Source organism: Carcharodon carcharias, chromosome 9 (genome assembly GCF_017639515.1).
Source record: "Carcharodon carcharias isolate sCarCar2 chromosome 9, sCarCar2.pri, whole genome shotgun sequence".
Classification (NCBI taxonomy): domain Eukaryota; kingdom Metazoa; phylum Chordata; class Chondrichthyes; order Lamniformes; family Lamnidae; genus Carcharodon; species Carcharodon carcharias.
Genome location: NC_054475.1, coordinates 62,024,875 through 62,048,048, shown reverse-complemented (window position 1 = coordinate 62,048,048; position 23,174 = coordinate 62,024,875). Strand labels below are relative to the sequence as shown.

The following is a 23,174-nucleotide window of genomic DNA, read 5'->3' as shown; positions in this document are numbered from 1 at the left end:
ATATACAACATACAGCAAGGTATCCAACACTGAGCCCTGTGGAACACCACTGGAAACCGCTTTCCATTCACAAAAACATCCATCAACCATTACCCTTTGTTTCCTGTCACTGAGCCAATTTTGGATTTAACTCTCCACCTTCCCCTATGTCACATGGGAGCTCACTTTTCTGACTAAACTGCCATGTGGGACCTTGTCAAATGCCTTACTAAAATCCATGTAGACAACATCCACTGCACTACCCTCATCAATCCTCCCTGTTACTTACTCAAAAAATTCTGTTAAGCTAGTAAGACACAATCTTCCCCTAATAAAACCACGCTGACTCTCCCTGATCAATCTGTGCCTTTCTAAGTGACAGTTTATCCTGTCTCTCAGAATTAATTCCAGTAATTTTCCCACTACAGAAGTCAGACTGTTCAGCCCATAACTTTCTGGCCTATCCCTCGCACCCTTTTTAAATAATGGTACAATGTTTACAGACCTCCAATCCTTCGGGACCTCACCTGTACCTAGTGAGGATTGGAAAATGATCCTCAGGGCATCTTCAATTTGCTTCCTGGCTTCCTTCAACAGCCTAGGATACAATCCATCCGGCCCTGGTGATTTATCCACCTTTAAGGATGCCTGTCCCCCCCAGTACTTCCTCTTTCACTATGCCTATCGTATCTAATAATTCACACTCTTCCTTATTAACTAGAAGGCCTGCATCATCCCTTTCCTTAGTGAAGACAGAGACAAAGTACTCATTGAGAACCCTGTCCATATCTTCAGCATCAACACACAAGTTATCATGTACATCTCTGATAGGCCCTACCCTATCCCTAGTTATCTTCTTGCTCTTAATGCGCTGGTAAAACATCTTCGGGTTTTCTTTGATTTTACTGGCCAATATTTTTTCGTATCCTTTCTTTGCTTTCCTAATTTCAATTTTTACTTCACCTCTGTACTTTCTATGCTCCTCTAGGCTTTCTCCAGTATTAAGTCTTTTGTGACTATTATAAGCTTTCTTTTTCTGCTTTATCTTGGCCTGTATGATTTTGGATAACCAGGTGGCTCTAGATTTGGCAGTATCACCTTCCTCTTTGTGAGGACATGTCTACACCACATGTCACTTTTGAATGCCTCCCACTGGCCTGTCACTGTAACCAGTCCACTTTCGCCAGATCACCTCTCAGCTTCGTAAAATTTGTCTTTATCCAATTTAGAACTTTTACTCCTGTTCTATCTTTGTCCTTTTCCATAATTATGTTAAATCTAACTGTATTATGGTCACCATCTCCAAAATGGTCCCCCACTGCTATTTCATCCACTTACCCAGCTTCATTTCCTAAGACTAAATCTAGAATTGTGTCCCCTCTTGTTGGGTTTGTTACATGCTGGCTAAAAAAGTTCACTCGAATGCAGTTCAGGAATTTTCTGCCTTCTGTGCCCTTTAAAATGTTCGGATCACAGTTATTAGGGTAGCTGAAGTTCCCAAATGTTCTTACACTCTAAATTTGCCTACATATTTGCTCTTCTAACTCCCTTCCACTTGTTGGGTGTCTATAGTACACTCCTAGTATTGTGGCTGTGCCTTTTTATTTCTGAGCTTAACCCATATGGCCTAATTTGATGCTTCATTTAGTATATCATCCCTCTTCACAGCTGTAATTGACTCTTTAACCAATAATGCTACACCCCCACTTTTTTAATCCTCTTCCCTATCTTGCCAGGGATGTTGAGCTGCCATTTTTGCCCCTGAAAAGCCAAGTTTCCGTTAAAGCAATGATATCATGCTGCCATGTGTCTATCTGTGCCCTCAGCTCATCAGCTTTATTCGCCATACTCCTCACATTTAAATAAGTACCTTCTAACAAATCCCTGAGCTGTAAATCTTTTAACCTTTGTGGGTGTCTTTCAAAGTCACCCACTAATTTTCTGTCTCCCTCTCCCTACTCTGAATTTGTCCTATCTGAATTTGCCCTCAGGTTCCCACCCTCCTGTCGATCTAGTTTAAATCCTCCCCAACAACACCAGCAAAAACCACTGCAAGGACATTTGTCCCGGTCCCATTCAGATGTAGACCGTTCGGCTTGTACAGATCCCACCTTCCCCAGAACCGGTATGTGTGCAGTACGTTGGGTGTGTACACAGTGTGCGGAGTGATACTCACAATTCACCAAGGCTCCTTAGACAGCATCTTCAAAACCCATGACCTCTACCACCTAGAAGGACAAGGGCAGCAGATGGATGGGAACACCACCACCTGGAAGTTCCCCTCCAAGTCACTCACCATCCTTCACTGACCGTTCCTTCACTGTCACTGGGTCAAAATCCTGCAAATCCCTCCCTAACAGCACTGTGGGTGTACCTACACCACAGTGACTGCAGTGGTTCAAGAAGGCAACTCACCACCACCTTCTCAAGGGCAACTAGGGATGGGCAATAAATGCTGGCCCAGCCAACGAAGTCCACATCCCATGAATGAATGTAAAAAAAAGACAGCACACAGGGTGTGTACACAGTGTGTGTGGTGTGTACAGTGTGTGTGGTGTGTACAGGGTTTCTTACCCTTCTTTCTCCTCTCGGTGAGCTGCTTCCTCCTGTTGAGCCACCAGCCGATCTTGGGCCTCCTGAAGCTCCTGTTGGATCTGCTCCAGCCGACTCTCCAGCTGCTGATTGGTCAGTTTGAGCATCTCGTTCTCAGTGATGGCCTCGTCCTGTTTACTGCGCAGAGAGATAAGCTCCGCCTGTACCTGGGAGGGAGGAACGCACAAAGTGACAGCATTCAATCACCAATGGGAGGGCAACATTCATAAAAAGTAAAATGGAAACAGACAATGCTGGAAAAAAAACTCAGCAGGTTTGGCATCATCTGTGGAGAGAGAAACAGATTTAACATTTCGAGTGCGTATGATGCTGCCAGACCTGCTAAATTTTCTGCTTTTATTTCAGGTTTCCAGCATCTGCAGTGTTTTGCTTTCACTCACAAAAAGTGTATTGAAAACCATTTTTCAAGAACTCTCACCCACCCCAGTCTCTCTCGCTGGCCTGGATTGTTGCCCAGGGTGTGCAGAGACTGGAGAATTCCTGATCCCATGGACCCCACCTTTAAAAATGCCTGCCTTTGCCTCTGAATTTCAGTCCACGGGGTGTGCTAAATTAGAGTTTGAGGCGGGTGACCTCAGAAGTGGTGGGGAGGATGCCAGGTGCTCAGGCAGGTTGGGCAGAAGGCCTGCCTCAGGGCACCAGCATTGTGTCCAAAAATGTTAAATTAAGAATAAAACATAAAACAACCCTCCAGCCTTCACCCCTTGCATGCTTGCCAAGCCCCATCCATACCAACCTATGCCCCTGTATTCACCCCCATGGACTCCTATAGCTCCTACGGCAACTTAGTGCCAACTCATGCAAACCCTTGCCTCCCACCCACCACCCTTTGACCCTACACCTACTATGCCAATTCACCTGGAACGCTGACCTCAGGAATCATCCAGAAATAAGGTAAAATAAAGTGCTATAAAATAAAGTTCTAAGGCCAGGATTTTCTGGCCCCAGCAGGGCAGGTCCTGCTGTGGTTGATGTGGCAAGCCAGCTCAAAGCCCATTGACTTTGGCGGCACCGGTAAACCCCGCTGGCAAGCAGGACCAGGAAATTCCACTGTGAGTGTCGGTTTCAGACTTCATTATAGTGAGAAGAATACTCATTGATAAAAATTAATTTAATACATTAACCTTCCTTCAACTACATAAGACCTCATAAGAACACACATTGCATTCAAGTGCTCAATCCCTTATAACAAGAAGAACTGTAATTCATAGTCCCACTTCATAGGATCTATAACAACTTGCAGCTGTCAACCACACTGTGAAATGACAGGCAACCTACTGCGATAATGGGTGGTTGTGAAATCAGTCATGCAGCACTAATCCAGTAGTAGAAGCCCTCATGCTTATGTCAACAGGAAGAGAGAAATAGGAAGCAATGTTTTTTTTTTAAACGTGGCAGTCATTTTCTTTCAAACATTTAACTAGCAGGACTTTTAAACATCTTGACAGCTTGACAGCTCCCTATGACATGTGCTTTTGACTGGTGCTCTTCACACTTTTCACAGGTCCTCTTGACAGGTTCTCATGACACTAAACAGGTCATCTCGACAGTTCCTCCTGACAATTTTGAAGTTGATTTTGACAGCTCTATTGACAGTTTCAATGAGCTTGATGGGTAATAAATTTATGCACTTTTGATGCACACTTTAACAATTTCAAAGGGCACCTGACCTCCCCCAAAGGTGTCCCAGGACTAGATCCAAAGGGGTACCTTATTTCTATAGAGGGGTACCCAGGCTGCCCAAACAAATCCACAAAGCTCGTGCCAACTCTGCTCTACACACCCTGGGTTTCACACTCCTGGGCTACCAAAATCCCACTTCAGTAGAGGCAGCTGATGATTTAAATAGCCAGATGTCTCCATAATCCACACATGCATGAAAATTCGAACCGCCCTCATTCCTCTCCTCTCTCCAAAAATGGGAAGTGGGACTTAAAATTTTCGGAGAGGCTTGCTGCCATGCTCAAAATCTGGGCTTTTATATTGCTCTCCTCCCTCCTGTTCTTTCAGTCTTTCACATCATCCTTCCGCTCCACCTCAGCCTTTATCTCTCACTCTCTCTTTCCCTCTCAGTTTTCTTCTACCTGTCTTAATCACACACACCCTCCCTATCAGACCCTAATTCCAAAAGTGCTGCCATCCTGCAGAACCCATTAGGTTATTCCATACCTAATTTCTAAATCCCACCCCCTCCGCAGATTCTAATGAGGAAAATTGTGAAACTGAAGATCATTATGCAAGTATCACCCGTTCTGTCCACTGGACTTCCCCGATTTTCTTTTTTTGGACCTTTCCCTGAAGGTGTGGCTGACACAGGGTGAGACATAAACCAGGTGATAGTCTATCTCTGATCCGCAGGGGGTTCGAGTCTGGACGGGACCCTTTGTTCCTCTGGTTTATGAGGAGATCTGAGTATCTCGGTGGAGATAGACAGCAAGGATGAACCACTTGCTGCAGGACTGAGGCCTTCCTGCTGCACTAACAGTGGAGAAGCCTGGTTCCTAGGCTCAGCTACCTCTTTGATTGTCTCTGCTGCTCCGTCTCTTGCTGAAGTTGTTTCTGTTTCCTCACAGACTCCATCTCCATCATCGCCCGACGACATGGTTACATCCTGACTTTCAACCCTCAGGTGAGAGAGCCCAGGATCCTCTCCCAGGGGGGCTGCTTTGCCTGAGGTCTTGTGTGTCACACGGCGTCGGATAGAGCGAGTTCTCTGAAGTCTGTGGAGCAGGAATGATGGAGGGAAAAGAGTGTTACTTTGTGTTCAACAGGAGTGACTGTAATAGAGTGATTGCTGTTAGTATTCGGTTCTGTAACTGGGAGGGAGGGAGGGTATCAAGGAGGTCGTAAACTCTGCAATACAGGAAAGATGTGGAGGCAAAAAAGATGAAGCAAAGGAAAGACACATCAATATAGCACCTTTCACAATCCTACAGGGTGTCCCAAGGCTCTGAATTGTACAAATTACAGAAACATTGAATTTACAGCATGGAAGGAGGCCATTTGGCCCATTGTATCCATGCTGATCAACGTGGAAACAGTATGATTCTACTTTCCAGCTCCTGGTCTATTGCCATGTAGGTTACAGCACTTCTAAGTGCATATCTAAGCACATTTTAAATGCTAATGAGGGTTTCTGCCTGTACCATCCTTCCAGCCAGTAAGTTCCAGGTCCCCACCACCCTCTGGGTGAAAAAATATCCCCTCGAATCCTCTCTAAATCTCCTACCTCTTACCTTAATCCTTGTTTATGGACCCTCCAACCAAAGTGAACATGGTTCCCTCTACCCACTCTATCGAGACCCCTCTTAATTCTATACACCTCAATTAGCTCTCCTCTCAGCCTCCTCTGTGCCAAAGAAAACAATCCCAGCCTAACCAATCTTTCCTCATAACTCAAATTCTCCAGTCCAGACACATTCTTGTAAATCTTCACTGTATCCTCTCCAGTGCAGTCACATCTTTCCTAGAATGAAATGACCAGAACAGAATTAAATAGCCCAGCTTTGGCCTAACTAATGTTCTATACAGTTCCAGCATAACCTGCCGGCTCTTATATTCTATCCCTCGGCTCATAAAGGTGAATATCCCAGTGCCTTTCTGCTCATCTTATCTATCTGTTCAGCCACTTTCAGGGATCTGTGGACATGCACTCCCTCTGCCTCTCAGTATCCAACAATTTATTGTGTAATCCCTTGCCTTGTTAGCCTTCCCCAAATGCATTACCTCACACTTTTCCAGATTGAACTCCATCTGCCACTACTCCACTCACCTGACTAGTCCATTGGTACCTTCTTGTAGTCTACAGCTTCCTTCTTCATTATCAACCACAGCCAATTTTTGTATTGTCTGCAAACTTCTTAATCATACCCCATAAATTCAAGTCCAAATCATTGATATATACCACAAAAAGCAAGGGACCTAATACTGAGCCCTGTGGAACTCCACTGGAAACAGCCTTCCAGTCTCAAAAAGCACCATTTAATCATTACCCTTTGTTTACTGCCTCTGAGCCAATTTTGGATTCAATTTGCCACTTTGCCTAATTGGATCCCATGGGCTTTTACTTTCGTGACCAGTCTGCCATGTGGGAGTTTATAAAAACCCTTGCTAAGATTGCTAAAAGACTATATCAAATGCACTACTTTCATTGCCCCTCCTTGTTACCTCCCCTTAACAAACCTGCGCTGATTATCTTTCTGTGAGTCTGTGGCCAAGGATTTTCCGGCCCCATAGCGGATGAGGCGGTGTCCCAGCCAGAAGCCCATTGACTTGCGGCAGGATGTAGATCAATCATAGGGCATGAACCAGAAATGGTCCTGAATGTAAATGGAATTTTCAGCAAGAGGAGGGAAGAATAGACAGAGGGCAGAATTTTCCGCTCACCGGGTAGGCATGCACCCGACCCAAACGAGCGTAAAATGACACATGATGATGTCAGGCGAGCGCCCCAACCTCATTGCGCACTCACACGATATTTCAGTCAGTGGGCACGTATGGCAGTCGGCAGTGTGCCCGCTGACAATTAAGCTGCCTATTAAGGCCCTTAAGGAATTAACTGACTTGAACTTTTCACTGCCCGTCCAACTGTTTGGTTGGCGGGCGGGCGGACAAAGAGGCCAAGCGGCCTTTGCTTTTTTGCCAAAGACTCATCCACGGGTGGGATGTGGTTTTGTCCAGTGATTAAAAAAAAAACTTTTTGCATTCAAATTTTGCATATCCCTGCTCATGTGGCAGAGTCACATGAGGGGACATGTTTTCATTATTTAAAAATTCTTTATTTATATCGATGAAAATCTTCAGTCCCCTGATGCAGCTCTGTGCCTCAGGGAGTTTTCAGGGTGTGCAACCACCCGCATGTGCAAATATCAGTGCCTGCGCTCCTGCCAGCTCCCACCCCGGCAGCACTGAACACTGTAAGGTGCGATTCATGCTGGCTGGCCATTAATAGGCAAGCCAGCAATGTAATCCATGTCGGGGCCCAATCGCAGGAAGCGGGCGGCTTCGCGACAGCTCCCAGGCCAACCAGACGCGCACACCCGACAAGGGCAAAACTGCCCAGAATCTGAGATCAGGGACATAGAATATGAAACAAGAACTCCTCCGTCAGTAATAGTGAAGAATCTCTAGATATGAGTCAGGGAGGTTTCCTGGGATTAAACATACAAGATTTAAATTGAAGTAATGACCCAAAAAATAGTTAATAAAGAGGCGGTAAGAGAGCATTTGAATATAACAAGACTGAATTTTGATATTTTGTTTGGGTGGCGGGAGAGGGATGTGGAGGAGCCAAACATCAGGGTTTTAACCTTAAGAGGTGCAATCTTCAAAGGAATAAGATATAAATTGTCCACAATAAACTGGGCTGAGTTGTTAATGGGTAAATATACAGAAAAACATTGGGAAGTATTTAAAGAGATCCTTGGACAATACAAAACCAGAACATAACCAAAGGCAAAACCCCGCTTGTGCAGTTCACTATCCCTGGTCAACAAACAAGGTAAGAGACAGGATTAAACTAAAAGAAAACACAAACACAGACACAAGGAAACTGCAAATCCAGCAAACTGAGAAAGCCAGACTGGGATCGAGTCAATAATAAGAGGGACAGGAAAGGAAAAGAGAAAGAAACTATCCAGGAAGATCCAAACTAACAGGAAATGTTTTCATGAATATATTAAAAGAAAGAGAGTGGTGAAGATGGGAATGTGGGTCCATTAAAGACAGATACAGGTGAGACTATGATGAGCAATAAGGAAATGGCTCATCTGTAAGATGAGGATTTTGTATCTGTTTTCAGTGCAGAAGAAGAGGTTCCAATACCAATGGGAGAAGGAAACCCAAAATCATTCAATGGAAGATCTTATTGGATGAGGACATGAATGAATGGAATGTGTGAAGAGGCTCCATGTGTTGAATGCTCCATCACTGTTCCTGTGGAATACTGCTGGGAGAGAATTCAGGAATTCAACCTCCAATTCACAACTTGCTGTAGTTTGTGTCCCATGGTGTTGTGGGTGAGAGAGATTGGAGGACAAAGCAGTTAATAATGTGTGTCCTGGGAAAGGAGCTGGAAATATGTGTGTGACATCAGATTGGAGGATACAGGGATGGAGAATGACTGAGATGATCAAATGCCCCATGGGACACAACACCTCCTGGGGATCTCTTACCCTTCTTTCTCCTCTCGGTGAGCTGCTTCCTCCTGTTGAGCCACCAGCCGATCCTGGGCCTCCTGAAGTTCCTGTTGGATCTGCTCCAGCCGACTCTCCAGCTCCTGATTGGTCAGTTTGAGCGTCTCGATCTCAGTGATGGCCTCGTCCTGTTTACTGCGCAGAGAGACAAGCTCCGCCTGTACCTGGGAGGGAGGAACAGACAAAGCGACCATGTTCAATCACCAAATAACAGTAAACCTTCTCATTAAATGTATTATAAACCACCTCTATTTATCCCCATCTCTCTCTGTCTCTAATATCTCTCTCTCAGTCTGTTTTTCTCTCTCTCATATTCACACATTTCCAGCCTTTCTCTCTCCACCTCTCCATCAGAATCGAATCACTGACGTGTTCACGAGCTGCAGGATTCAGCATCTCATCCCCTCAGCCAATATCACACTCCAACACCCAACAGTCAGGATGGGAAATGAAGGAGAATTCACAGAGAAATTGAGAAAAATGGTTTCATCCCAATCCTCACCCACTGAAAATACATTAAAAGGTGTCCACAGACAGTAACTGACAATCTGTTGTAATTAACTCCTGAATACAGTTAACATTAAGCAAGAGGATACTGTATTCACAGATTACCCACAGAAATATGGCTTTCTCTATAAACATAATTCACCACTTGTTTGTAACTAAATCAAAGAAAATAGCTCACATAGGAGCAGTTAAATTTAAAAATCACATTTAATTCACATTCTGTGTCTATCTCTGGACATATGAAGTTGATATTGAAATTGCTCCCGTTTAAGACAAAACAGAGTCCTGTTTCCTATGGACTTCCTCTCAGACACATCACCCACCGAGTGACTGTCAATCGGTTTGGAAGATTCTGCCATCATTTCCCCTGCTCCCCTGTCCTGATTCTCATCCACAGTCAGTGTGACTCCGTCCCTGGCAGTCAGCCCCTGCCCACTGTCTGAACCCAGTGATGATACATGAACCCTCACTGCTCTCCCTCTGGTTACTATCCATGTCCCAGATCTCACCCTCAGACACATGCAGACGGTGACTGAATCCCCCCCTTTTCCCTGCTGTGTCCGTCCCTCATTACCTGTGGATCAGCTTCATCGGAACACGGTCCCTCACTGCGGGGAGATTGATCCTGATCTCTGTAATAAAACCAAAGGATCAGACAGACAGGGAGAGAGTGTCAGTGACAGTGACAGGAGGAGGCTTCCTGGAGACGTTAATTGAATTTTAACATTTTTTCATGGGATGTTGGCATCCTTGGCTAGGCCAGAATTTATTGTCCCTAGTTGCCCTTGAAAAGGTGGTGGTGAGCTGCCTTCTTGAACCGCTGCAGTCCATGTGGTGTAGGTACTCCCACAGTGCTGTTAGGGAGGGAGTTCCAGGATTTTGACCCAGCAATAGTGAAGGAACAGCAATATGTTTCCAAGTCAGGATGGTGGGTGGCTTGGAGGGGAATTCCCAGAATGTAGTGTTCCCAACAATCTGCTGCCTTCTAGATGGTAACGGTCATGGATTTGGAAGGTGCTATCAAAGGAGGCTTGGTAAGTTGCTTCAGTGCACATTGTATATGGTACACACTGCTGCCACTGTGCGTCAGTGGTGTCCTGGGACTGAGATGACTAATCTCCAATAACCACAACCATCGTCCTTTGTGCTAGGTATGACTCCAACTGACTCCAATGGTGAGTTTTCCAGCTATTTCCCAATGACTCTAGTTTTACTGGGCTCCTTGATGCCACACCCAGTCAATTGCTGCCTTGATGTCAAGGGCAGTCACTCTCATCTCACCTTGGGAATTCAGCTCATTTGTCCATGTTTGAACCAAGGCTGTAATGTAGTCAGGAGCTGTGTGGCCCTGGTAGAACCCAAACTGGGTGTCAGTGAGCAGGCTATTGCTAAGCAAGTGCCACTTGATAGCACTGTTGATGACCCCTTCCATCACTTTCCTGATGTTAAACAGTAGACTGATGGGGCGGTAATTGGTTGGGTTAGATTTGTCCTGCTTTTTGTGGACAGGACATACCTGGGCAATTTTCCACATAGCTGGGCAGATGCCAGTGTTGTAGCCATACTGGAACATCTTGGCTAGGGGCGTGGCAAGTTCTGGAGCACAAGTCTTCAGTACTGTTGCCGGTATATTGTCAGGGCTCATAGCCTTTGCAATATCCAGTGCCTTCAGCTGTTTCTTGATATCACGTGAAGTGAATCAAATTGCCTGAAGACTGGCATCTGTGATGCTGGGGACCTCCGGAGGAGGCCGAGATGGATCATCCACTCGGCACTTCTGGCTGAAGATTGTTGCAAATGCTTCAGCCTGATATTTTGCTTTGATGTGCTGGGGTCCCCCATCATTGAGGATGGAGATATTTGTGGAGACTCCTCCTCCTCCTCCTCCAGTGAGTTGTTTAATTGTCCACCAGCATTCACGACTGGATGTGACAGGACTGCAGAGTTTAGATATGATCCATTGCAGTGTAATTGCTTAGCTCTGTCTATCACTTGCTGTTTCTGTTGTTCGGCACGCAGGTTGTCCTGTGTTGCAGCTTCACCAGGTCATATTTAGGTATGCTCTCCTGCACTCTTCTTAAACCAGTGTTGCCCCTCTGGCTTGATGGTAATGGTAGAGCGGGGGATATGCTGGGCCATGAGTTTACAGATTGTGTGCGAGTACAATTCTGCTGCTGCTGATGGCCCACAGCACCTCATGGATTCCCAGTTTTGGGTTGCAAGATCTATTCAAAATCTATCCCATTCAGCACAGTGGTTGTGCCACACAGTATAATGGAGGATATACTCAGTGTGAAGACAGGGCTTTGCCTCCACAAGGACCATGAGGTGGTCACTCATTCATAGGAACATAGGATTTAGGAGCAGGAGTAGGTCATTTGGCCCTTTGAGCCTGCTTCAACATTCAGTAATATCATGGCTGATCTGGTTGTGGTCTCAACTCCACTTTCCTGTCTCCCCTCACCATAACCCTTGACTCCCTTGAAGAGGGGTCATATGGGCTCAAAATGGTGACTCTGCTTCTCTCTCCACACATGCTGTCCAACCTGTTGAGCTTTTCCAGCATTTTCTGTTTTTATTCTTTGACTCCCTTATCTATCAAAAATCTGTCCAACTCAGCCTTGAATAAATTCAGTGACCCAGCCTCCACCGCTTTCTGGGGAAGAGAATTCCACTGACTAATGACCGTCTGAGAGAAAAAAATTCTCAACTCCATCTTAAAAGGGAGACCTCTTATTTTTAAACTGTGTCCCCACATTTAATTTCCCCCACAAGAGGAAACATCCTCCCAGTGTCCACCCTTTCAAATCCCCTCAGGATCTTATATGTTTCCATAAGACGACCTCTCATTCTTCGAACCTCCAATGGGTAAAAGCCCAACCTGTTCAACCTTTCTTCATAAGATAAGCCCCTCATCCCTGGAATGAATTGAGTGAACTTTCTCTGAACTGCCTCTAACACAATTATATCTTTCTTCAAATACGGAGATCAAAACTGTACACAGTATTCCAGATGTGGTCTCACCAAGGCCTTGTACAATTGCAGTAAAATTTCCCTACTTTTATATTCCATTCCCCTCGCAATAAACACCAACATTCCATTTGCCTTCCTAATCACTTGCTATACCTGCATACTAACCTTTTGTGATTCATGTACCAGGTCACCCAGATACCTCTGTACTGCAGAGTTCTGCATCTCTCTCTATTTAGATAATATGTTGCTTTTCTATTCTTCCTGTCAAACTGGACAAGTTCACATTTTCCCACATTATACTCCATCTGCCAAATTTTGCCCACTTATTTAACCTGTCCATATCTCATTGCAGACTCTCTACCTCCTCTTGACAACTTACTTTCCTACCGATCTTGGTGTCATCAGCAAATTTAGCTACAATACATTCAGTTCCTTCAACCAAGTCATTGATATAGATTGTATTGAGGCCCCAGCACTGATCCCTGAGGAACTCAACTAGTTACAACTTGCCAACTCAAAAAAGATCCAATTATCCCGACCCTCTGCTCCCTGTTAGCTGACCAATCCTCTATCAATGCTAATATGTTACCCCCTACACCATGTGCTCTTATCTTGTGTAGTAACCTTTGATGTGCATCCTATCAAATGTCTTTTGGATATCCAAGTGCATCACATCTATAGGTTCCCCTTTATCCACTTTGCTTACTACTCCCTCAAAGAATACTAGAAAATTAGTTAAAATGATTTCCCTTCCACAAAACCATGGGTGGGATTTTCCTGCTTCTCCTGTTGGTAGGATTTTCTGGTCCCACTAAAGTCAATGGAGATTTGAATGGCTCACCGTGTCTGCCATGGGAAACCTACTGCAGCGGGCCTGGAAAATCCCGGACCACTTTGAGTCTGCCTGATCATATTTTGATTTTCTAAGTACCCTGCTTTATCCTTTTAATAATGGATTCTAGCAATTTCCCTGTGACAAATGTTAAGCTAACTGGCCCAGTTTCCTGCTTTCTGTCTCCCTCTTTACTTGAATAAAAGTGTCACATTAGCTATTTTCCAATCTGCTGGGACGCTTTCTGAATCTAAGGAATTTTGGAAGATTATAACCAATGCATCCACTATCTCTGCCGCTACTTCTTTTAAGACCCTAGGGTTCAGGTCATCAGGCCCTGGGGCCTTGTCAGTCTTTATGTCTAATTGTTTTCCCAGAACCTTTTCTCTCACGGCGGTGATTGTTTTAAGTTCCTCCTTCCTGTTCACCTCTTGATTTTAAGTATCTTTGGGAAGTTTTCTAAGTCTCCCACAGTGAAGACAGACACAAAATTCCTGTTCAATGCCTCTGTCATTTCCTTGTTTTCCATTCTCAATTACCCAGACTCTCTCTAAAGGATTAACATGAACTTTGGTTACTCTTTTCCTATTTAAATACTTATAGAAACTAATACTTTCTGCTTTAATATTACTAGCCAGCTTGCTCTAATACTTTATTTTCTCCCTCTTTATTTTTTTTAGTCATTCTTTGCTGGTTCATAAATTCTGTCCAATCTTCTGACCAACCATTAATCTTTGCAGATTGGTACAAAACTCTTTCAATTTGATACAATTCTTAACTTCCTTATTCAGCCAGTGATGATGTATCCTTCTCAAAGAGCCTTTCTTCCTCACTGAGATAAAACCTCAAAAGTATACCACTGCATCTCTACTGTCCTACCTTTTAACTTTGTTTCCCAATTCACTTAATTCACTTTGCCGTTCATCCCTCATAATTACCTTTATTCAGGTTTAAAGCACTAGCCTTATACGCACTTCTCCATTTCAAACTGAACTCCCACTAATACTGTCACTGACAGATGCACCTCCGACAGGTAGATTAGTGAGGATAAGGTCTTGTATGTTTTTTCCTCTTGTTGGTTCCCTCACCCCCTGCCGCAGACCCAATCTAGCAGCTTTGTCCTTTAGGACTTGGCCAGCTCGGTCAGTAGTGGTGTTACTGAGCCACTCTTGTTGATGTACATTGAAGTGCCCAACCCAGAGTAAATCCTGTGCCCTTGCAACTCTCATTGCTTCCTCCAAGTGGTGTTCAACATGGGGGCAATTATCTGAGGGAGGTAATCAGGAGCAGCTCTCCTTGCCCGTGTTTGATGCCATGAGACTTCACCGGGTCCAGAGTGAATGTTGAAGATCCCAGGGCTGACTGTATACCACTGTGCCACCACTTTAGATGAGTCTCTCCTGCCGGTGGGATAGGACATACCCAGTGATGGTGATGATGGTGTCTGGCACATTGTTTGTAGAGTATGATTCAGTGAGTATGATTATGTTATACCGTTGCTTGACTAGTCTGTAAGACTGCTCTCCCAATTTTGGCACAAGCCCCCATACGTTGTTCCCCAAACTTGAAATTTGGTGAATTGGGGAGTTCAAAGTGTTAATTTTATTCTTCAATTTTGCTCTTAAAATCTAATCAAGCCTATAATTAGCAGTAACTGGAAAGCACTGTGTTAGCAGGCTAAGTTCTTTCTTTCTTGCAGTTTAGACAGGGTAAACTCACTCTGAGCTGTAGGAGCTGAGTAGTTAATTAGCTAACTGATTGAACCTGGTTACCATTGCCCAGTTCAGTTGGCTGTAAATACTGGCCTCTTTAGTGCGGCTAAGGCAAATGGAGAGCAGCTGTGGAAATTGAGTGCAGACTTGGAGTTTGGTGAGAGGGGGAGTTTGGTGAAGTGGCGGGGGGGAAGAAGGTATTTGTTTCCTTTTTCTAGCTTTCTCACCCTATAAGAATTGGTTCTTGCTGCACTATGGGGAAAGGAGCTGGCTGTTTGGTGAGTATCTGGTGAGTGGTTAAGGTCTATTCTATTCCTAAGGTTTAAAATAGTATACAAATTTGTGGTAAAGTTAATAAAATATATAAGACAGCCACATAAATAGGTGCACAATTTAATTAAGTAATTATTGAAAACACATTAAGGATGGCAGGACAGGTGATGTGGCAAGGCTGCAGCATGTGGGAGCTCCTGGATAACATTGGGATCCAGGGCAAACACGTCTGCAGTAAGTGCAGCTTGAGGAACTTCAGCTCAGTCATTGATCTGGAGGCTAAGCTGCAGAATGTGTGACACACCAGGGAGGGGGAAAGTTATCTGGAATCTTCATGCCAGGAGGCAGTCACACCACTTAGGATAGGGTCTTCTGATTTGGTCAGTGGTGAGGGACACGAGGGTGTGACTGCGAGTGAGGCAGGTAAGGGGACCCAGAGGGCAGGAGGGCACGAGTGTGTGCCTCTGCAATTGTCCAAAAGGTTTGAGGTTCTCTCAGCTTGTTTGGATGAGAGTGGGGGCTGCAGGGTGGATGAACAAACTGACCATGGCACCGTGATACAGGAAGCCTTTCAAGTGTGGGGAATGAAAAGGAACAAAGTGGTGGTAGGGAGCAGTATAGTGAGGGGGATTGACACTGTTCTCAGCAGTAAAGAATGAGAGTCCAGACAGCTGTGTTGCCTGCCTGGTGCCAGGGTTCGGGACATCTGCTCAAGGCTGGAGAGGAACTTGCAGTGGGAGGGGGAGGATCCAGTTGTCTTGGTCCATTCAGGTATCAACAACATAAGTAGAACTAGGAAAGAGGTTCTGCATACAGAGTATGAGAAGCTAGGCACTAAATTGAAGAGCAGAACCTCAAAGGACATAATCTCTGGATTATTACCTCCACCACGTCCAAATTCGCGTAGGGTACATAAATATGGAGATGAGCATGATGCTCAAAGACTGGTGTGGGAGAAGTGGGTTTCAGTTTGTGTGGCACTGGTATTAGTGCTGGGGAAAATTGGGGCTGTACCGTTGGGATGGTTTACACCCGAACCGGGACCGGTGTTCTTGTGAACCATGTATGTGGGAAGTGAAGTAATTGGGGAGGTGGTGGCACAGTGATATTGTCATTGGACTGGTAATCCAGACAGCCAGGTAATGTTCTGGGGATCTGGGTTTGAATCCTACCATGGCAGGTGGTGGAATTTGAATTCAATAAAAATCTGGAATTAAAAGTCTGATGATGATCATGAACCCACTGTCGATTGTTGTAAAAACTCATCTGGTTCACTAATGTCCTTTCACCTGGCCTGGCCTACATATGACTCCAGACTCTTAAATGCCCTCTGAAATGGCCAGGTACCACTACAAAGTCTAAAAGGAATTGAACCAGACGGACCACCTGGCATCAACCTAGGCACCAGAAATGACAACAGCAATATCAGCCCTGTTGTCCCTGTAAAGTCCTCCTCACCAATCTGGGGGCTTGTGCCAAATTGGGAGAGCTGTCCTATAGACGAGCCTGAAGTCATACTCAAGGAATCATACCTTAATATAATGTCCCAGACACCACAATCACCATCCCTGAGTATGTCCTGTCCCACCGGAAGGGCAGAGGTGAAGGCATAGTGGTATCCAGTTGGGAGGGAGTTGCTGGGAGTCCTCAAAGTCTACTCCGGACCCCATGAAGTCTGATGACATCAGGCCAAACATTGGCAAGGAAACCTCCTGCTGATTACCATGTCATTACCTCAGCTGATCAATCAGTGCCCCTCCATGTTGAACATCACTTGGAGGAAGCACTGAGGGTGGCAAGAGCACAGAATGTACTCTGGGTGGGGGACTTCAATGTTCATTACTAAGACTGGCTTGGTAGCACCACTAATGACTGAGCTGGCCGAGTCCTAAAGGACACAACTGATAGATTGGGTCTGTGGCAGGTGGTGAGAGAGCCAAGAAGAAGGCAAAACATACTTAACCTCATCCTCACCAACCTGCCTGCCGCAGATGCATCTGTCTATGACAGTATCAGTAGGAGTGATCACCACACAGTCCTTGTGGAGACAAAGTTCCGAAGGAGGACAAAAGGTACCCTCCATCTTGTTGTGTGGCACTACCACTGTACGAAATGGGATAGATTTCAAACAGATCTAACAACTCAAGGCTGGGCATCCATGAGGCGCTGTGGTCCATCAGTATCAGCAGAATTGTACTCGAATACATTCTGTAATTTTTTTTGGATTTCCAGTATCCGCAGTTTTTTGCTTGTAGATTCTGTAACCTCATGTCCCAGCATATCCCCCACTCTACCATTACCACCAAACTAGGTGATCAAACCCAGTTCAATGAAGAGTGCAGGAGTCGTCAACCTGGTGAAGCTACAACACAGGACCACTTGCATGCCAAACAGCATAAGCAGCATGTGCTAGAGCAAAGTGATCCCACAACCAATCAATCAGATCAAAGCTCTGCATTCCTGCCACATCCATTCGTGAATGCTGGTGGCCAATTAAACAACTCACTGAAGGAAGAGGCTCAACAAATATCCTTATCCTCAATGATGAAGGAGCCCAACACACCAGTGCCAAAGATAAGGCTGAAGTATTTGCTGCAATCTTCAGCTAGAAGTGCTGAGTGGATGATCCATCTCGGCCTCCTCCGGAAGCCCCCAGCATCACTGATGCCAGTCTTCAGCCAATTTAATGCACTCCATGTGATATCAAGAAATGGCTGAAGGCTATGGGTCCTGTCAATGTTCCAGCAATAGACTTATGCTCCAGAATTTGTCGCACCCCTAGCCAAGCTGTCCCAGTACAGCTACAATACTGGCATTGCCTGACAATGTGGAAAATTGCCCAGGTATGTCCTGTACCTACAAAGCAGGACAAATCCAACCTGGCCAATTACTGCCCCATCAGTCCACTCTCAATCATCAGTAAAGTGATGGGAGGGGTCATTGACAGTGCTATCAAGTGGCACTTACTTAGCAATAATCTGTTCACTGACGCACAGTTTGGGTCCTGCCAGGGCCACTCAGCTCCTGACTTCATTACAACCTTGGTTCAAACATGGACAAAAGAGCAGACCTTCTGAGGTAAGGTGAGAGTGACTGCCCTTGACATCAAGGCAGCATTTGATCGAGTGTGGCATCAAGGAACCCTATCAAAACTGGAGTCAATGAGAATCAGGGGGAAATCTCTGTTCTGGTTGGAGTCATGCTTAGCACAAAGGAAGATGGTTGTGGCTGTTGGAGGTCAATCATCTCAGTTCCAGGACATCACTGCAGGAGCTCCTCAGGTAATGTTCTCAGCCCAGCCATTTTCAGTTGCTTCATCAATAACCTTCTTTCCATCATAAGTGGAGATGTTCACTGATGATTGCACAATGTTCAGCACCATTTGTGACTCTTCAGGTGCTGAAGCAGTCCATGTCCAAATGGAGGAAGACCTGTCCACGCTTGGGCTGGCAAGTGGCAAGTAACATTCGTGCCACACAAGTGCCAGGCATTGCCCACCTCCAACAAGAGAGAATCTAACCATTGCCCCTTCACATTCAATGGCATAACCATTACTGAATCCCCCACTATCAAAATCCTGGGGTTACCATCAACAACAAACTGAACTGGACTAGCCATATAAACATTATGGCTACAAGAGCAGATCAGAGGCTGGGAATCCTTCAGTGAGTAACTCACCTCCTGACTCCCCAAAGCTTGTCCACCACCTACAAGGACAAGTCAGAGTGTGATGGAATACTCTCCACTTGCCTGAATGAGTGCAGCTCCAACAACACTCAATACCATTCAGGACAAAGCAGTCCGTTTGATTGGCACCACATCCACAAACATTCACTCCCTTCATCATCGAAGCACAGAGTATTACTTAAAAGGAGAATGGCTATAGAATTCCAAGATGCAAAGGGAGCTAGGTGTTCTAGTACATGAGTCACAAAAAGTTCGTTTGCAGGTGCAGCAAGTAATTAAGAATGCTAATGGAATGCTATCCTTTGTTATGAGAGGAATTGAACATAAAAATAAGGATATTATGCTTCAGATATACAGGGCATTGCTGAGACCGCATTTCGAATACTGTGTGTATTTTTGGTCTCCTTATTTAAGGGGGGATGTAAATACGTTGGCGGTGGTTCAGAGGAGGTTTACTAGGTTGATGCCTGGAATGAGTGGGTTGTCTTTTGAGGAAAGGTTAGACAGACTGCGTTTGTTTCCACTGGAGTTTAGAAGAGTGAGGGGTGATTTGATTGAAGTATATAAGATCCTGAACGGCCTTGACAAGGTGGAAGTGGAAAGGATGTTTCCTCTTGTGGGTGAGTCCAGAACTAGGGGGCACTGTTTTAAAATTAAGGATTGCCCATTTAGGACAGGGATGAGGAGAATTTTTTTCTTTCAGAGGGTTGTGCGACTTTGGAATTCTCTGCCTCAGAAGGCAGTGGGAGTGGGGCCATTGAATATTTTTAAGGCAGAGGTAGATAGATTCTTGTTAGGCAAGGGTTAATCAATGATTATTGGGGGTAGATGGGGATGTAGAATGCGAAACAGCCATGATCTTATTGAATGGCGGAGCAGGCTCAAGGGGCCAAATGGTCTACTCCTGTTCCTACTTTGTATGTTTATATGTTCGTATGTTAGTAAGAAAGACTTTGCAGGGTCAACTTGGCTGGGTCGTTTCCTGTATCTAGGTCAATGCTGGGTGGTCCATCCAGTTTTATCCTTTTTGACTTTTCTGAAGTGGTTTGGTACAATTGAGTGGCTTGGTAGCTTCCTTCAGAGGGAAATTAAGAGTTAACCACATTGCTGTGGGTCTGGAATCACACATAGGCCAGCCCAAGTCAGGATGGCAGATTTCCTTCTCTAAGCGATATTAGAGAACCAGATGGGTTATTATGACAATCAATGATAGTTTCACCATTACTGAGGCTAGCTAAAGTAGACATGTCTTGCTACAGCTGTAGAGGGCGAAGGTGAGACCACACCTCAAATAATGCTGCAGTGTTGGTTTTTGTAATTAAGCAGAGTTGTACCTACATCGGAGGCAGTTCAGGGAAGGTTCACTATTGCTGGGCTGAAGGGGTTGTCTGAAAGGGAAGGTTGATAGGTTGGCCCTATACTCACTGGAGCATATAAGATTCTGAGGGACCTCAACAAGGTAGATGATGAGACAATGGATCCGCTCATGGGGAAATCTAGAACTAAGGGTCATGGTTTCAGAATAAGGTGTCACCTTTTTAAGGAGATGAGGGAGAAATTTTAGCTCTCAGATGGTGGTGAATCATTAGAATTCTCTACACTAAAGAGCAGTGGAAGCTGGGTCACTGAACATATTCAAGGCTGGGTTTCATTTTTTGAATTATTGAGGAATCAAAGGTTATGAGGATCAGGGCAGAAACTGGAGTTGAATTGAAGATCAGCACATCTATGATCTTATTGAATGGGGGATGGCAGTCAGGAGGGGCCGAATGACCTACTCCTGCTCTTAACTTGAATGTTCTTATGCACACAGTGTGTGGGCTGTCAGATGTAAGATGAGGATTTTGTTCTGTTTTCAGTGCAGAGGAAGAGGTTCCAATACCAGTGGGAGAAGGAAACCCAAAATCAATTCAATGGAAGAGCTTATTGGATGAAGTCATGAATGAATAGAATGTGTGAAGAGGCTCCATGTGTTGAATACTCCATCACTGTTCCTGTGGGATACTGCTGGGAGAGCATTCAGGAATTCAACCTCCAATTCACAACTTGCTGTAGTTTGTGTCCCATGGTGTTGTGGGTGAGAGAGATTGGAGGACAAAGTTGTTAATAATATGTGTCCTGGGAAAGGAGCTGGAAATGTGTGTGTGACATCGAATTGGAGGATACAGGGATGTAGAATGACTGAGATGATCAAATGCCCCATGGGACACAACACCTCCTGGGGATCTCTTACCCTTCTTTCTCCTCTCGTTGAGCTAATTCCTCCTGTTGAGCCACCAGCCGATCTTGGGCCTCCTGAAGCTCCTGTTGGATCTGCTCCAGCCGACTCTCCAGCTGCTGACTGGTCAGTTTGAGCATCTCGTTCTCAGTGATGGCCTCGTCCTGTTTACTGCGCAGAGAGACAAGCTCCGCCTGTACCTGGGAGGGAGGAACACACAAAGCGACTATGTTCAATAATCAATGAAAAGGAAATGTTCAAAAAAGTGCATTGTAAACCACCTTTCTCAAACTCTCACCCAGCTCAGTCTCTATCTCTGTGTCTCTTTCTCCTCCCTCCTGCTCTTTCCATCTCTCACATCAAACTAACATTCATCGGAACCTTTCTCTCTCTCTCTCTGTTTTCTTCTAGTCTCTCTTAACCACCCCGCCCTCCCCATCAGTCTCCAATCCCAAAAGTGCTGACATTCTGTGGAACCCAGTAAGTTACTTCCCCACCCAATTTCCAAACCGCCCCCACTACCCAGAATCTAATGAGGAAAATTGGGAAACTGAAGGTCATTATCCAAGTATCACCCATTCTGTCCACTGGACTTCCCCGATTTTTTTTTGGCGTGGCCAACACAGGGTAAGACATAAACCAGGTGACAGTCTATCTCTGATCCACAGGGGGTTCGAGTCTGGACGGGACCCTTTGTTCCTCTGGTTTATGAGGAGATCTGAGTATCTCTGTGGAGATAGATAGCAAGGGTGAACCACTTGCTGCAGGACTGAGTCCTTCCTGCTGCACTAACAGTGGAGAAGCCTGGTTCCTAGGCCCAGCTACCTCTTTGATTGTCTCTGCTGCTCCATCTCTTGCTGAAGTTGTTTCTGTTTCCTCATGGACTCCATCTCCATCATCGCCGGTCGACATGGTCACATCTTGACATTCAACCCTCAGGTGAGAGAGCCCAGGATCCTCTCCCAGGGGGGCTGCTTTGCCTGAGGTCTTCTGTGTCACACGGCGTTGGATAGAGCGAGTTCTCTGAAGTCTGTGGAGCAGGAGTGACAGAGGGAGAAGAGCATTACTTTGTGTTCAACAGGAGTGACTGTAATAGAGCGATTGCTGTTAGTATTCAGTTCTGTAACAGGGAGGGAGGGAGAGGCACCTCAGGGAGATAGTAAACTTTGAATTATAGGAAAGATGTGCAGCAAAGGAGAGAATAGAGAGAAAGATTGACTAGGGTTGCTGTTTATTCTGAAAGATACAAAGACACAGAATGACCTGGAAAAATGCAGTTTTATTCAGAACTGAGCAGATTCAGGGTGATTTGATAAAAAGATGTTATAGAGTTGATCTTCAGACAACTTTTCTTTGTGGAAACATTTAGCTTCATTTACAAGACAGCAGCAACAGCTACACATGTGCATCAAACTCCACAATTAAAGATGAACTCTTTCCTAGAGGTTCCCCACGCAGCAAACACATTAGTTTACAAAGATCATGTGTTCTTACAGCACAGGATTATTCTTAAAGCTACAGTCCTATGTTTATCAAAACTATAATTTCTACATTCCTCCCCCTTTAACTTTTCTGCACATTTTGTATTTACAAGGATATTTATCTTGTGACATTACAATATTTGCACAGGTCATGAAATTACAAGTTCAGTCTTTCAGGTGGTTTCCTGATCCATGTAGAATGTCACAGCTCCAAAACTTCTGATTCTTTTGCAGGAAACACATTCTCTGGAACCACATTAACATCCGGTACGTCATTAGGCACACGCAGTTCAGTATCTTCCACTCCGACAGAGACATTGGGCGTGTCTGTCCTTGGTTGAGCAACTTCAACAGGAACCACAGGTTCAGCAATGGTTACAGGTGGAACATCATTTTGTTGGGGTATCTCCCTTCTTCTTAAATGATCCATGTGCTTACAGGTGATCCGGCCCTCCACTTCCACGTGGTACAACGCTGATCCATTCACAGAGCTTACTTTACCAGGTGACCACTTTGGTCACCCCCTGAAATTCTTTACATATACTGCTTCTCCAACAGGAAATTGTCACCCATGACTGTGCAAATCATGAGTCACTTTTTGGTTCCCTTGACTTTTTTCCACCTTCCCCCCCAAATTGGGAATTGTTAGGCTTAGTCTTGTACTTAGACAGAGCCTCATTAATAACTCTGCAGGCATTGCTCCTG

At 45.1% G+C, this 23,174-nt stretch overlaps 1 protein-coding gene across 1 annotated transcript in view; it reads right to left on the bottom strand.

Moving 5' to 3' along the window:
* The window catches only part of LOC121281737 (centrosome-associated protein CEP250-like), a 199,001-nt gene that overhangs the window by 45,894 nt on the left and 129,933 nt on the right, over positions 1–23,174 (bottom strand). Inside the window, exons 43-48 of the mRNA XM_041194658.1 lie at positions 21,814–22,018; positions 21,004–21,188; positions 9,868–9,925; positions 8,766–8,950; positions 5,108–5,312; positions 2,554–2,738 (exon numbers count right to left, since the gene is read on the bottom strand). Of these exons, the coding sequence (XP_041050592.1) occupies positions 2,554–2,738; positions 5,108–5,312; positions 8,766–8,950; positions 9,868–9,925; positions 21,004–21,188; positions 21,814–22,018 (1,023 nt within the window). The remainder of the gene's footprint in view (positions 1–2,553; positions 2,739–5,107; positions 5,313–8,765; positions 8,951–9,867; positions 9,926–21,003; positions 21,189–21,813; positions 22,019–23,174) is intronic.